This window comes from Musa acuminata, chromosome BXJ2-8 (genome assembly GCF_036884655.1).
Source record: "Musa acuminata AAA Group cultivar baxijiao chromosome BXJ2-8, Cavendish_Baxijiao_AAA, whole genome shotgun sequence".
Taxonomy (NCBI): Eukaryota; Viridiplantae; Streptophyta; class Magnoliopsida; order Zingiberales; family Musaceae; genus Musa; species Musa acuminata.
Window position 1 is genome coordinate 45,742,312 of NC_088345.1, and position 15,836 is coordinate 45,758,147.

General features: G+C 38.3%; 2 protein-coding genes across 3 annotated transcripts; both read left to right on the forward strand.

Moving 5' to 3' along the window:
• The first annotated feature begins 4,065 nt into the window (after positions 1-4,065).
• Positions 4,066-6,586, forward strand: LOC103995335 (BTB/POZ domain and ankyrin repeat-containing protein NPR5-like). 2 transcript variants are annotated; one of them, XM_009415901.3, is made up of 3 exons: positions 4,066-4,202; positions 4,338-4,820; positions 5,376-6,586. In XM_009415901.3, exons 2-3 carry the CDS (start codon positions 4,398-4,400, stop codon positions 6,345-6,347), a joined length of 1,395 nt encoding a protein of 464 aa, XP_009414176.2. In that variant the 5' UTR covers positions 4,066-4,202; positions 4,338-4,397; the 3' UTR covers positions 6,348-6,586. The 2 variants fall into 2 exon arrangements, with proteins under 2 accessions (XP_009414176.2, XP_018685440.2); XM_018829895.2 differs by lacking the exon at positions 4,066-4,202 and having other exon boundaries at positions 4,213-4,820.
• Positions 6,587-14,101: 7,515 nt separating this feature from the next.
• On the forward strand, positions 14,102-15,181 carry LOC135619688 (uncharacterized protein At5g39865-like). Its single transcript, XM_065121944.1, has one exon. The coding sequence runs from the start codon at positions 14,213-14,215 to the stop codon at positions 14,804-14,806; it is 594 nt and encodes a 197-aa protein (XP_064978016.1). The 5' UTR covers positions 14,102-14,212; the 3' UTR covers positions 14,807-15,181.
• Positions 15,182-15,836: the final 655 nt, after the last annotated feature.

Genomic DNA, 15,836 nt, shown 5'->3' on the forward strand with positions numbered 1-15,836 from the left:
TTTTAATGCCAACTAGAAAGATGGGAAGAGAATAATAACAACTAAAAATATAATATACAAATAAATGAAGTAATAGCTCAAGGCATGGCATTTTCGAATCATGTCACTAAAAAATAAATATGATCTTACATCACTCACAAACAATATGGGAAAAGAACTATCATTCTTATTTTATAGGCTCAAGTGTGAGAATCAAAAATATAGATCTTGTTTTATAGACTCGAGTATAAGAATAAGATGAAAAATATATAAAATAAAATAAATTATAATTATATCAATCAAATACATAATATTTTTTTAAAAGGTAATATTCATCTATCTTGTTTTATAGCTCAAGTACAAGAATAAGAAGAAAAATATAGAAATAAAATAAAATTATAATTATATCAAATCAAATATATGATAATTTTTTATATTTTTAAAAAGGTAATATCTCTTATTTTCATTTTGAAGATTCAAATTAAATCTGACTTGATTTCTGTCATCTTTACTCCTTTTTCTCCTTGGTAGATATTGATATATGATAATTTATTATATATTAAAAATATATTAATATTATTTAATTTTACTTAATAAAAGATAGATTAATTGGCTCCACTTATCCGGAGTTCATATAATTAAGATATTGATCGACTTTGATGATAAAATATTTTGAGTAAACCAAAAACTTTGATACCAAATTAATGCAGGGGGAGAAGAAATGAAATTTTTATTTTTATTTTATGACAAAGACTAGAAAATATAAAGAAAATAATAATTAATAATAATAATCAAAATATAATAAAAAAAAAATAGAGGAATAATTATCAAATTCACTCCGACTCGAAAGTCTTATACCTTCAAATATCTCCAACGATAAAATCATACTATCGAAAAATAAATATAATCTCGAATCACTCATCTACAAAATGAAAAAATGAAAAAAAAAATCTAAGTTCATTTATCTATTTTTTTTATTGATGTATTGTAGTTGGAGTAACGCTACAATATGTGTGGACAGAATTAGGTAAGAATTATAATTATTAGTGCAACCATTGCCATTATTAGAGTTTTGAGTGACACCATTTGATGCCATCAGTTATCACCACAAGTATAATCACTCTGGTGAAGAAAAATCAATCTTTGATACCACCATTCCTTTAAAGTTATGTTGGAGTAAAAAACCCATAAATTCTGCATTATATTTTTGCTTGATATGGTGTCTCAAAAAGAAAAGCTGTAGGTACTATGGTTTCTCATCCATTTATTAGATGTGCAAGGTAGGTAGTGGACAACATTAATTTTAGCTATGACACCTCCTTGAATATTTTTTCTTGGACAAGACTTGTAACCCAATGGCTCATTTCTAATCATAATATTCCCTCCTCAGATTCAGCTGATGACCATTCCAAAACAACAACATCATTAAGACCTACTGAGATAGAAGGAGATTTGAGTGTTCTAAAGCAACAAATCATCCAAGTAAAGGTTAGGGTTTGGTGTAGTCATTTCTAATCATAATATTCCCTCCTCAGATTCAGCTGATGACCATTCCAAAACAACATCATTAAGACCTACTGAGATAGAAGGAGATTTGAGTGTTCTAAGGCAACAAATCATTCCAGTAAAGGTTAGGGTTTGGTGTAGTGTCTACATATGCCTGAGAGAGCATGCAGTTATTGAGTTTACTCCATTTTGTCCCACTTTCTATGTATCACATTTAACTGTTACAGTGTTTGGAATAATGGAAGAAGGGACTGACTGCTTGTTTGTGCATCTTTCTCCTTTTGCTATCTACTGTATTAACTATGCAGTTTTAGTGTGCTTGCTGGATGGATGCCCACAACATATGCAATACTCTCTTCTTATGTTATGTTTCATCTGCCATCCATTAACTTGAATGATGATTGGCTGCATAGGGGACAGTTTCTTGTGCTTCAATAGCGAGAGCATGTGCTGAGATGGTTACATGAGTCTGTGCTTCTACTATACCCTTGCATAGTACATTTAATTCACAGATGATGCATGATTTCTTACCTGTCAAGTATAAATGATTGGCATTTTTCTTAGCACACAGCTTTTCTTGTCCACAGATTCAATATCAACTCCCATTTTGGCAGTCTATTTCTTTAGGTGCAGCATTAGCCCACTATACTGTGAGTAAATTATATGTCATGAATTGTTCTGAATCAAATAGAGCTTTGCATGTGTGATGCATAAGCAAAAGGATGCATTTAAGTAGGTTTGGATCAACTTCTGGAATGTGTCAGATCAAGCAAAGTTATATTTGGATTCAGAAATAGGCCCAATATTTCTTAAAAGTAATAATAATTTGACTTGGAAAGTTTAGACACATCTTTGGATTTCTTTTTTTTAATCTCAAACTTCCAACTTGTGAAATTTTTTGCTAATTAACTAAACTAAACTCTAAACTACTGTCACTCTGAATAATCATGTAAAAAAAATTAGAATAACTTAAAATTTATGCAATTACAAAGAATAAGCTCATGATTGGTAAGCTTTTCCGGCATGATCTACCTTTGGAACAACAGTATGCAAAGTTGATTTGGCTCTCCCAAAAAGATGTAATCATCATCAAAGTGGTCCACTCAGGGACCATCAACTACCATTAGGGAAGTCAATCAATCCCGACTGAAGCATGTGTCAAATTGTTTTTTGTGGATGATCACCACAATAAGATGAATTGTATGTGCTGGAAAGAGTTCATATGTGTGTTTTATAGTCTCAATCAAAAAGTTTGCTTTTATTGATCCTTATGTGATTAAGTATGCTAACCTCCTTTGTGGATGAAGTCCATGACAATTGATAGATAGAGAGATACTACAAGTGAAGGTAAAGAGTAATGAGGATGAGAAGAAGAAAAGAGGACAGAGGAGCCCTAAAGGAAAGGAGATTGGAACAGAGATCTGTAAGGTGAGGTAAAAGCTGAGGTTTACACGTGCAGCTCTTCCCGGTCGTGGGACTCTCTCTCTCTCTCTCTCTCTCTCTCTCTCTCTCTCTCTCTCTCTCTCTCTCGATGCTAGACGAGGAGCCTTCGTACGTACGTGGTGGGCGACAGAGGAAAGAAGGTGAACGTAGCAGGAGCAGAAGCAGAGGCACGGGGGATGGAAGAGCAGCGAGATGGTGATGAGTCGAGAATGACCGGTCAAATGTCGCTTCCTCCACTCCTCCTCAAATCATAAGACTGTCAGCGATGCGTCAATCACACCCATCCTCCTCTCTCTCTCTCTCTCTCTCTCTCTCTCTCTCTCTGTTTTCTGCTCGCTACCTGGCGCACGAGCTTGCTCCATGCATCATAAAGTAGTCTTCCTGCAGTCGGCACGCGCGACGCTCTTGCTTGCCTCCGGCAAGGCTTCGTTCAAGGCGTGCATGGCGTGGTTATGGCCGCTGCTGCCGCTGTCCCCGCCCTTCACGTCTCCCCATAACTCCAGTTGAAATTAAAGACCGGCCGGCCCTGACGCCAAGCACGATGCCCAGTCTTTTCATTTCCTCCTCCTCCACCTCCTCTTTCTCTCTCCCTACTAACCTGCCTCAGCGGCTGCTGCTGACGGAGTTCAGTGTTGAGATAAGATCAAAAGGATATAGACTGGTCTTCGGAAAGGTGTAATTTACAGACACCCAACATAGACCTTCACATGGGAGAGAGAGCGAGAGAGGAAATTTCAACGAAGGAAGGGGGCATTCCAGAGTTAGAGATGGGGAGTCTTTGGAGCTCCCCTGAACCGTAGGTTTCATGGTCCACATGCTCGATGTGGACCTGTCAATATAAAGCTTCCCCGTCGAGCATCTGAGGATGAATCACTAACTCACTGTGGGACGCAGTTTTAGGAGATGACTGCCCCTAATCGATTTGATATATCATCCAAGTAGAGGATATGTTTATTGTGAGGTATGTGAGTAACATGATGCGTGGGGAGAAGATGGAATATAGTAAAATGAGATACTTTGGCAGCCATCTCATGGCGAGGAGGTGCATTTCCCTTCTGAGAACATATCTACATCCGGTTTCCTCTTCTTACCACCTCAATTATTTATATCCCTCAGCCGCCAAGCACAACCATCCAAATTGCTCTATCTTTCTGTCACACATAGACACACCACAAGTAATTCCTTCCTCTCTCTCTCACTCTCTCTCTCTCTCTCTCTCTCTCTCTCTCTCTCTCTCCAAGACAAGAACAACTCAAGCCATCACAAGCACACAGGTATGCAGATAGGAAGAACAGCTTGAGCCAGAAGTTGAAGGCGCCCTGCTTCTTTCACACCTCTTCTCTCTTCTTCCCTGACAGTATTTTCTCTGCCAGAACCATCATGGAATGTTTCTGAACCTTAATCTACAGAAAGGAGAGATCGGTAGACACCGAAGAGGAAGAGTACAGGAGGGAAGGGAGGTGGTGATCATGGAGGAGACCCTCAAGTCCCTCTCCTTAGACTACCTCAACCTCCTCATCAATGGCCAGGCCTTCAGCGACGTCACCTTCAGCGTCGAGGGCCGCCTCGTCCACGCCCACCGCTGCGTCCTCGCGGCCCGCAGCCTCTTCTTCCGCAGGTTCTTCTGTGGCTCTGACCCCTCTTCGCAGAGGAGGCCTGGCGGGGCCACCGTCATCCCGGTGAATTCGGTCACCTACGAGGTGTTCCTGCTGATCCTGCAGTTCCTGTACAGCGGGCAGACGGCCGTGGTGCCGCAGAAGCACGAGCTCCGCCCCGGCTGCGGCGAGCGAGGCTGCTGGCACACCCACTGCACCGCCGCGGTCGACCTCGCCCTCGACACCCTGGCCGCCGCTCGCTCCTTCGGCGTGAAGCAGCTGGAGCAGATCACCGAGGTCTCCTCTCAAACACACACCTATATAGCTCGGCCAATCCTTCCTTCTCCCAATTCTTGGGGATCAGATAGATAGCCACTACTAGTGTCGTTCACAGTGAAGCAAGCGGCAATCCTTTTTGTTTGGACGTCTCTGTCTACTATTACTTCTGTTGCTCTTCTTCTTCTTCTTCTTCTTCTTCTTCTTCTCCTCCTCCTCCAAAATTTCTCCTGCTTCTTTTCACTATACGTAAGGTACCTCTACAGCAACTTCTATGAGCGGGTCTCTTTCACTAATCTGACCATCTTTCTATCACCATAGGCATCTCTAAGTTAGGCTTTTCCCTCCCTCGATAGGTCCTCCTCCTCTTCATCATTCCCTATTCCTTGAACTGGGTGCGCTTTTGCTGACTCCCAACGCAATCACCAGCTGCATCGCTCCCCAAGAAGAACTCTCTGTCTTCCTCTTCCAATATTTTATGCAAGGATTCAACCGGGAGAAGTCCTTCTAGTTTGTTATCTGAAGCAAAGTCATGTCCTACTGTGTGTTGTTCATCCTTGCTGCCAATGGGTGCAGAAGCAATTAGGTAGCATGGTGGAGAAGGCGTCGATCGAGGACGTGATGAGGGTCCTGATGGCGGCGTGGCAGCAGGACATGCAGCAGCTGTGGACCACCTGCTCGCTCCTCGTCGCCAAGTCGGGCCTCCCGGCGGAGTTGCTCGCGAAGCACCTCCCGTTCGACGTGGTCGCCAGGATCGAAGAGCTTCGTCTCAGGTCCTCCCTCGCTCGCCGGCCCTCCTTCCTCGCGTGCCACCACCACACCCACCCGATCGACGTCGCCATCTCATCTGCTGACATCGAGGACCACCACCAGAAGATCCGCCGCATGCGTCGCGCGCTCGACTCCTCCGACGTCGAACTGGTCAAGCTGATGGTCATGGGGGAGGGGCTGAACCTCGACGACGCGCTCGCGCTCCACTACGCCGTCGAGAACTGCAGCCGCGAGGTCGTCAAGGCTCTACTCGAGCTCGGTGCGGCCGACGTCAATTGCCCGGCGGGTGCCGCCGGGAAGACGCCGCTCCACATCGCTGCCGAGATGGTGTGCCCCGACATGGTGGCCGTCCTTCTCGACCACCATGCCAACCCCAACATTCGCACCACGGAAGGCGTCGCTCCGCTCGACATACTTCGCACCATGACCTCCGACTTCCTCTTCAAGGGTACGCTGCCGGGGCTGTCGCACGTCGAACCCAACAAGCTCCGGCTGTGTCTCGAGCTAGTCCAGTCTGCTGCATTGGTCATGTCTCGCGACGACGCTAACTATGGTGCCGGAACCAACCCAAGCACGGCCATCTACCCACGGACGAACCCGGAAACAGGTGCTTGCAACGCAACTCCCTCGAGCTCGAGCATGATCAACCTCAGCCTGGATTCAAGAATGGTGTATCTGAATCTTGGCATGGCAGAGCAATTCGGATGCAAGATGGATGATAATGGTGGGGACGAAAGCAGCCCATCATCCTTGTATCCCTCCCATGGCTTCCCATGACTACAGTAATGTAAGATCTGAAAGACCACCTACTTCTCTCTGGTTACTATCTACAACACATCGGTCACATCATTCTCCAAGAGAGAGAGAGAGAGTGTGTGTGTGTGTGTGTGTGTGAGTCAGAATGCACAGAAGCAATGGAGTTCAGTAAGCGATGATACTGTTGTATCCATTTGCAAAGGCTCTTGTTGTTTTTGGAGGAATAGGAAGAAGGGACATGTGCAGCTGCATCCTCTTCACCATTGTTTCTAGTACTTTTTTGGTCTATTAGCTGATGGGGGTGCACCAGCATGTGGGGGAATGGAAGAGGGAGACAACAAGAATCTAAGTAAGCTGTGAATGGTGGAGGTGATGCAGGTCAATCTCTCTGTCTTCCTTGTTCACATATCTCACCACACCAAGAACTTGATGGAGGCCAATTCTCTTCTACACACAGTGAAGCAGTATTGCAGGATTTCTTGAAACTTTTAGCAACTGTAGCCTTCTATTATTCTAGCAGGATCAACAACACATCCCTTGTCTTGCATGAATGTGGCATTGAGCATGACAACACTACAACATTATTGATGACTGTTCTCCCATCAATTTTAGTGTAGCTAATTCCTTTTTTCTCTCTCTCTCTCTCTCTCTCTCTCTCTTTCTAGGTTTCTTTTTGAGTCTCAAAGCTGTCTTCTGTTGGACATGGCTTTATAAGCACTATGAGATCTTAGCCACAATAGTATACCTCTGTAGTGGTCTTTCTTTCAGCTCCATGATGCCTCCTTGTAGTTTGTCTCTTCCTATTCCTCTTCATGCTCTTCTTCTCTCTGACATACTATTCCAATGAGTATGGAGCACTATAGAGAAATCAGATATGTGAATAAAATATTAGCAATTATATTCATGATGCATGACTTGCATTGTAACTGAGGTCTCAAACCAGAAATGATTTCCATGATGCACGACTCTCAAAATAATATATGTTGCTACAACATTTGATGACATTGAAGAAAATGCATGATCATACAATAAACAACGCAAATTAAATGATGCATAGCATGAAATTTATACTGGCTAGAGAGGTACCAGTTTTATACATTTTGACTATATAACAAAGCCTTTTACCACAATGCAATTATACATATTATGTTGCATCTCCTAAAGCATTAAGTCCTGACCTAGTTATCATATATGATCTTTACAAGATGTTTTATGATCTTTGCTACAATGCATTTAACATGCTAGGATGAACTTATAAAACAATCATGATAAAACTTTTGATCAAGTTAATTATAATTAGGATCATAGAAGTATGGAGAGAGAGAGAGAGAGAGAGAGAGAGAGAGAGAGAGAGAGAGGCTTAAGTTTAGATTTTTGCCCAATTTCTGGTTATATAAATTATGGTGATTCACTAATGTTAGGTTAACAGCTTAGCTAAATTGATTAAAGTTGTGCACTAATTCAAATCGAAGGCATTCATGCATATGAGAAATTCTTAAAATAAACTAAAAATATGAAGAAATTCTAATTTGGCATAAAGTATCAGTTCTATCTCTAGGCAAAATTGCACATATATTCCCTCCAAAGTTAGTGAAATTGGTAATCTCTATATACAACTGAATTTAGATGTATATCCTTGCAAAAAAAAAAAAAAAATGTAGTTGATACAAATTAAAGCTAAAAGTAAAAAAAATTGAGCTTTCTTGTATGGATGGATGTTTAATGAAGACCAGTAAGGTTTAGAGGATGTATATGTTATATGAAAATTTATAAGATCAAATACATAAACACTCTTTGTATGTAAAATAAGTCCGATAGAAATTTGGAATCCGAACCTAAACATGAAACTTGTGAAAAAAAAAACCTCTTTATTTCCAGAGTCATAATTTCCAAAGAAAACAAAGAAAACCATTATTTCAGTCACAAAATGTTCTTTGTTAAGCTCCATCAATCTTTGGATGGTCTACCGAATTGGTTTGAAATAGTTTGCGAAAACCTGAAAATGCCTTGGCATCTATTTTGAACCTCTAATTAACCTACAATTTTATGTGGCATTGCAAACAATGAAATGATTTTGAATTCATTGAATCATTTCGATCCTAGCAAAAGAACAATGAAGTTGATGTATTTTCTTTCAAGTGTTTGTATCTATATTTTAGAAAGCTAGTACTTATATTTTATGTACAAAAGCAAGAATATTTGTCAGCAAATAACATATCAAACATGAAAGTTGCTAACCACATCAAGATTTCCATATCAACCATGTTACCAAGCAAAATTCTAGCATTTTGGCCTAAGGATCGAACTCGAGTCAAAATTCGATAGCATTAGAGCTATAAAATTTGTTGCAAATATGTGATTGTCTGCTTTCCTCAATAGGTATAATGGTAAGTCCAAATAAGTTGGATTAGACAGGAAAGAGATGAAAGTTTGTTTTTTTTCCAATCAAATGCTTTTCCATCCTTTCCTTCCTCTTTCCTCTATCAAACTTTTTTTTTTTGGATGATACCTCATACTTCTAGAAAAGTAGGCTGAGTACCTATTATCTTATGCCAAATCCATCAAGTATTTTACTTTCAATCATGAAAGGAACACAATTAAGGGTGACCACTTCAAGTGTAGGATGAGTTACCTACATAGCATTCTCAAGATTGTATTATTCCTTAGCTATGTAGACCCTAACAAAGAGAATATGACTTATTATGGGAGTGGCAGGCCAAGTAGGGACCCCATCAACCCCTTAATACTTCCTATGTTAGATTCTTTATGGGACAAGATATAGTGGCTTTATGTTTGGAATCTATCTTTATTGGGTCGTTTTGTTATGACAACAAGCATCATCCAATTTGACATGGGAGAAAGGCAGCAGGAGACCTCAGACAAGGTGTGAGAAGGGGTCTTCTCTGAAATGGAGTTGAGGGACACACTCAGATGTCCCTCCTTTTGGTACTTCAATGCAGTCATGATTTGGATCTCATGAGGCATCTTGACAAGTCCACTTCCCTATCCCCAAATCCAAGATTCCAATTCAATGAGGTCAACTCATTTCACATCATGTTTCCTTTCATCAAAGAGCAATGGCATGCATTCCATTCTCTTGTGAAGCCAAGGCAAGTGAATGCAATGTGTTTGTACCCAAAATTCATCATCTAGTGTTGTATGTGCATGTCTTCTAGCAACATAAGCCCAAGAATTAGATGGTGTGATGCAAGTGATAAAAGACAGGTTGAACAAATGTGCTAAGCCTAAATATTCTTCACTACTTTTCCTTCCTTTTATGTCAAAACAAGCAAACCACATGGATTTCTCTACTAGTCCTTGCATGCAAACAAGTTCATGAATAACTTCTAGAGAGTAACTTCTATGTCATGCTTCTTTGTTCTGTGCCAACTAAGGCCTATGTGTTGTAATGATCATGAGATCTTTCACTCTAATACACTGACATTTTATCTAAAAGTTTAGGTCTATTGATATATTCTGAAAAATCCTTCGATATTTTTAGTAATTCTATTTCAAATATACCGATTGTGATGATATGGATGTTGATCTGAGTGGGATGTGAGTTTTCGATCTTTCTAAGTGTCCAAATCAATATTTCAAATGTTAATAAATTATAGTCTAATTAGGGTGCCCATTGTTAAGTCAAAAGATCGACCACCGCAAAGATAATAATTACAAGTTGCTAAATTTCTTATAACAAAAAAATTTTAAAGCGAGATTATCGATGGACGAGGCATTTGATGGGATATGAAGTGGCACCAAATCATTTTATTTCTCAGTATTTGGATCAAACTTGATATTAAATGTGTTTGGAAAAGTCAATCTATTACGAGGATCAACTTTTATTACAAGAAAGTCTGATTAAGCATTAGTACAGATGGTTTATTATGAGCTTTGCAACTCTCATCTTACTAGAGAAAAAGAACAATCGGCATAAGCACTACAAGATTGTTTAATTCTTATAAAAGAATAAATGAAGAACCCAATATATAGAAGCTAATTAGGTAATTTATGGATTAGCTTCTTAAGCTTGTGGTGTTGGACTGTGAAGTTGATAATATATTCTTAAGATTATGGTTCGACTTTTGTGATATGCTTCACGAAACACTTCTTTGTAGTTGATTTGCAAAGATGTTTGATCCAAATCTATTGTCTCTCGAATTCGAAAGCCTTATGTTGGTGGCATAATGATTCATTGTATAAAATTGAATCACCAATAATATTATTTCATGTTATAGTTTGTGATGACCAACTTTTTTTTTTTCCACTCATTTTTTAATACCATCACATGATCCAATGCTTTTGTTAAGATTTTTCTCAAGTGTGTAAATAAAAGAAGTAGTGATTAGGAATCACAAGAACTTCTCTCCAAAACAAGTGACAACATCATCTTATTTGCATGATCAACATAAGCACAATCTTGATAGCTTCATCATATCGTTGCCACAAGGAGGAACATAGAATTGATTCCTAATTCTAGTAGGAGTAAGAGTTATTAATTGGATGTTGGGATCCACTAATGGGCTCATTCAAAATTGTTGTGCATGTTCCTATAAACATGGAGGTCCATTTGATTAGACTCTTAGATTTGGACTCTTGGATTTGAAAATTGTTTTCTAGTCTATTCCAATCTATTTATTTTCTATAAAAACTGCTGGCATATCTGGTGAAACATCTAATCGAATTAATATCTTTTTCCATAAGAGCTAAAAGAAATAGTAAAGAATTCAATTATTTAGTTTGAGTTTGATGAGTGATGGCCACACATCAATTCAATAATCGTATTTAGATTAAATAAGATTAAGTACTTTAATAAGAAAATATCCCTTGATATCTTATATCAAGATCATATCAAGATTGATTGGACATTACATTTAGAGGTATATATGTGTTTGGTTTTGCTAACTCACTCCCCACTCCTATTTTGAATAATTAAGTTTTGGGGAAAAGAATAATTAGGAAATGAGAAAAAAAAAAGTTTTAGAATGCATTCATATGCCTTTTTTTTTTATCAATTTAAGCTTCGACGATATTATGATAATGATTTATCTCAAATGATATGTATATATCTTTAACTTCTCGAATTTTTGCAGGAATATACATATTGAATTTAAATTTGAAGAGTAAATAAAATAATCTCTCTCTCTCTCTCTCTCTCTCTCACACACACACACACACACAAACATGTGTGTGTGTGTAAATTGATAATTCATTAGGATGATAAAAAAAATTACAAATATGTTTTTGTTTTATATATCTTTAGCTCGAAAAATAATATCAGCTACAGGTAGAATTGGTTATAGACTGAATTTTTTTTTAATGGGTATTAACGACATTTGCATATGTGTAAACCATAATATTTGAAGGGATATATATAATATAATGTAATACAATAATATCAATTAGAAAAAAAAAAGTGAAATCACTATCAAAATCTCTCATAACAATGGGACATAAATTAAAACCTTTACCCTCTCTTTGATGAGAAAAAAAAAAAGAGTTAGTGGAGGCCCTTAACTTTGTATCTCATGTCGTACCATAACTCATCTAGTAATAGATATCATAATCGAATCGGAATTGATCTAGAAAATAAAAAATTAAATCATATCTAAGAAATTAAAATAAATCGATTGACTTCGATCAATTTTTAGATAATTCACATGAATCGATCATATTAGATATGTATAGACACTTTTGATCAACATTATTTCCTCATATAATCTCTCTCCTACACCTCTTCTTATCTCTTCCCAATCATCTTTCTTTTTCTATCCCTCCTCTATCTTCTTCTTCTTTAAAATGAATACAAGGATAATGAATCAAGCATTGCAACAACAAAGAAATATGCTTCCAACTTGAATTCGACACCAAAAGGGGTTATGATAGAACGAATGACACTTTAATGACTAAAAATAATCGCTCTATTGGATAAGATATACTAATTTAATAACTCTACCAAGCTATATGTAGTGGACTAACTATCCTAATCGCTTGAAGTCTCGAAATTTCTACCTCGGGTGGATTAATGCATTTAATTCCTTCTATATTATCGGATATGATTTTATATTTATAATGTCGGTTGATATTATCATTTTTATTATATTCTATAATACTAATATATTGCTTTTATTTATCTATTATTATTTATTATATATAATTTTTAAATATTTTATATATTATAAGATACTAAACACGCAATCAAGTGACTTTAAACGTAAAAATTTAAGAAACATCTAAATCTTGATTTAGGACATAAGAAATTTGAGATTTACTTCAGTATCGAACGATCGAAGTTGCCCGGCATCTCCTTACACGAATCTCAACAATTACTTTTAGAGTAAGGAGACACATTGACTAGGCAACGTTAAATTATAATAACCTCACTTAAAAATTATATACTTCCTCTTGTTTTAGAAGTATAATTATTTATATTATTTCTTGGAATATTTTCTTTAATTTTGGAAGGATAAAATAGCATGGGGAGCTTTGTTTCTCTCTCTAAAATCACAATCTTAATTTGCTACTTGCCCTCTACTTTGACTTGTTTTCAAGATTGTTGCCCTCTACTTTGACTTGTTTTCAAGATTGACTTGATATTTTTGTTTTTGGCCTTTTGGTCAAAACTCACAAAGTCACCCACCAAGGGATAAAATTTAATTATCTTTCAAATCAAGAAAGAAAATTAGATAGTTCAATAATTAAATGTCAAGATCATACATTCCTAAAACATTAATTTATTCTTAGGGAAAATATTTATATTTTTCTTTTGTAGATTTTTAAAGAAACCATCCGGAGTGGCATATCTTCTAAGCTAAAGTGTTATCACAAAATAATATTTTTATACAAAAAAATTATAAAATTAATAATAATTTCATCAAAACATAATTGATTATTTTTTTACAAAACATGGGTTATGATCCGAAAATCTTACAATCACTTCTTTACCAATCAAATTAGATAATACATTATTCCCGAAATAATTAATTGATTGATGAATAATTAATGATTTTTTTTTTTTGCTTTTACTAAACTTAGATTATCTTATCCAAGCATATAGTCTACTAAAACTCTTAAAACTCATTTTCTTCTCCATCGACATCTTTAATCAACATTTCTAGTTATTAATACATAAGTTGATATATATATATATATATATATATATATATATATATATATATATATATATATATATATATGAGTAAATTAAGGGGGAAAATATTCTTATTCTAATAGCGACCCTTTGCTTAGGTTGGGCAACAAAGAAGAAGAAGCTTGCTTGTCCAAGTTTTGTTTGACCCCACAAAACCCAAGAAAGGAATAGAATGGGAAAGAAAGAATAACACGTTTGGTGACAAATAAATATCCAAACCAACCGCGTGGTCTCTCTCTATCCTTCCTCCTTCCTTCCTCAAACCCACCCTCCTCCTCAATTATTAATGTGACATAAAATTACACCCACACACACAAATTTATATATATATATATATATATCCAAAATAATATATATACCTTTTTTATTTAACTTAAATTGGACATCAAATTTATCATTTGGCTTAAATTTTGTTTAGCATCAACAAATTATATATATTTTTTTCCAAGAGTAAATACTGAAGATGAGATTTGATATCAGAAGCATAATTAGGAGTGAATAATTTGAGTTATTTTGGTAATCTAATCATTCGAAGGGGCATACATGTTATATTAATATTGATAAGGGCAAATGTAATAATCGTAGACTTGTGTAAGGACTGATACGTAAAACCGTGTGCTATAAACTTAGTGCGGTCATCACCACACCACGAACACCCCACGACAAGAAAGCGAGAAAAGGTAGTCACCGGAAAGCAGCTGCGACCACAACCACCACCACCGCCCGCGCCGCCCTCATGGCCGATCCCTCCGACGAAGCTCCCCCCGCCGCCAAGAAACCCTTCTCCCTCCCCCGATCCTTCACCTACCATCACCACCCGGGCCGTCCCTCGATCGCGAAGCCCCCCTCGAGCCGCTTCGCCGCCGACGGCCCGGACAAGCGCCCCAAGGTCGTCCTCTACAGTACCTCGCTCCGTGGCGTCCGTCGCACCTTCGACGATTGCCGCTCCGTCCGCGCTATCCTCCGCGGCCTTCGCGTCGCCGTCGACGAGCGCGACGTGTCCCTGGACGCCGCCTTCCGCCGCGATCTGCAGGCCGCGCTCAAGGGCCGGCCCTTTGCCCTCCCCCAGGTCTTCGTCGGCGCTCGGTGGATCGGCGGCGCCGAGGAGATCCGGCAGATGCACGAGGCCGGCGAGCTCGCGAAGATGCTCGAGGGGGTCGCCCGCCAGGACCCCGCCTTCGTCTGCCACGGATGCGGCGGGGTCCGATTCGCGCCCTGCCCGACATGTAGCGGCAGTCGGAAGGTGTTCATCGAGGAGGAGAGGAGGCTGCGGCGATGCCTGGAGTGCAACGAGAACGGATTGGTACGCTGCCCTGACTGCTGCTATTGAACTGCCCCCACAATCTTTATCTACATAAAAGACAATAACGTATCAAGAACTGATCACAAGGAAGACAGGAGAAAACAAATAGGGTTTTCTTCTGTTTTGGATTGCTCCTATATTGTTTTTCTTGATTCTGTGAAGTTGATTGCGTTGTGCTTGAGGAGGGATGCCATTTGATTAAGATGCATGTGGGATTTGTGGATTTCTCCTGTTGCTCGGTGATGGGTTTTCTTAAATGCTTTCTGTAGAAGAAAGGACAAGAACATATGGTTCTTCTCGGAGAGTGATTATCGATCATAAAGCTTGTATGTGCATATACTAAAATAAGTTGGGTTGTTAATGTAAATATAGTGTTGATCTATCAATGTTATATTGAACGGATGTTGTGTGTTCTCACGTTTATTGAGGCATCTGGATGGATGCAACACTTTTGGTTTAGCTGTTCATTCTTTTGTCCTGTTTGGATTATTGTCTTTCAGTGCATTTGCTGTGATCCCTCTCAGCAAGATGGGTTTCTATTGATTGCAAAGTATAGATTACCTGTTGCTTGTTTTTAGTCAGAAAATTGCTGACAAAAGTTTGTCTTGACTGCAGCTATGATCATGGGCCTCTGTTTTAGTGGTTTTGTTGTCTATTTGTTTCTTGTGTTGAATTTCTGAAGATATTAGAATGTTTTTGTGGTTCTGAATTTTGGAGCATCTCATTCTTTTTAATGTTAAATATAGTTGGGTTATGGATCTTGATGGAGACGATGGTAATGGTTTATGGTTTGCTGATTCTGGTATCGAGTAGGCAGATTCATACGGTAGAGAAAATATGTTCAGAGAGATGTTGAAGATAACTCTTTTGCTACGTTTGGGGTGATTCATGTAACCGATGATAAGAATGGAAGTTAAGAATATTAAGGTTGTAGAACTAAGGTAGGAACCAAAACATACTTTCCTTCCAAGAAATTGTTGGAGCTCTAGAACAAAATTAAATAATGAAGTGTCACAAAGTTTGTTTTGATGTGGTAGCTAGCGGAATAGTCTTAGCA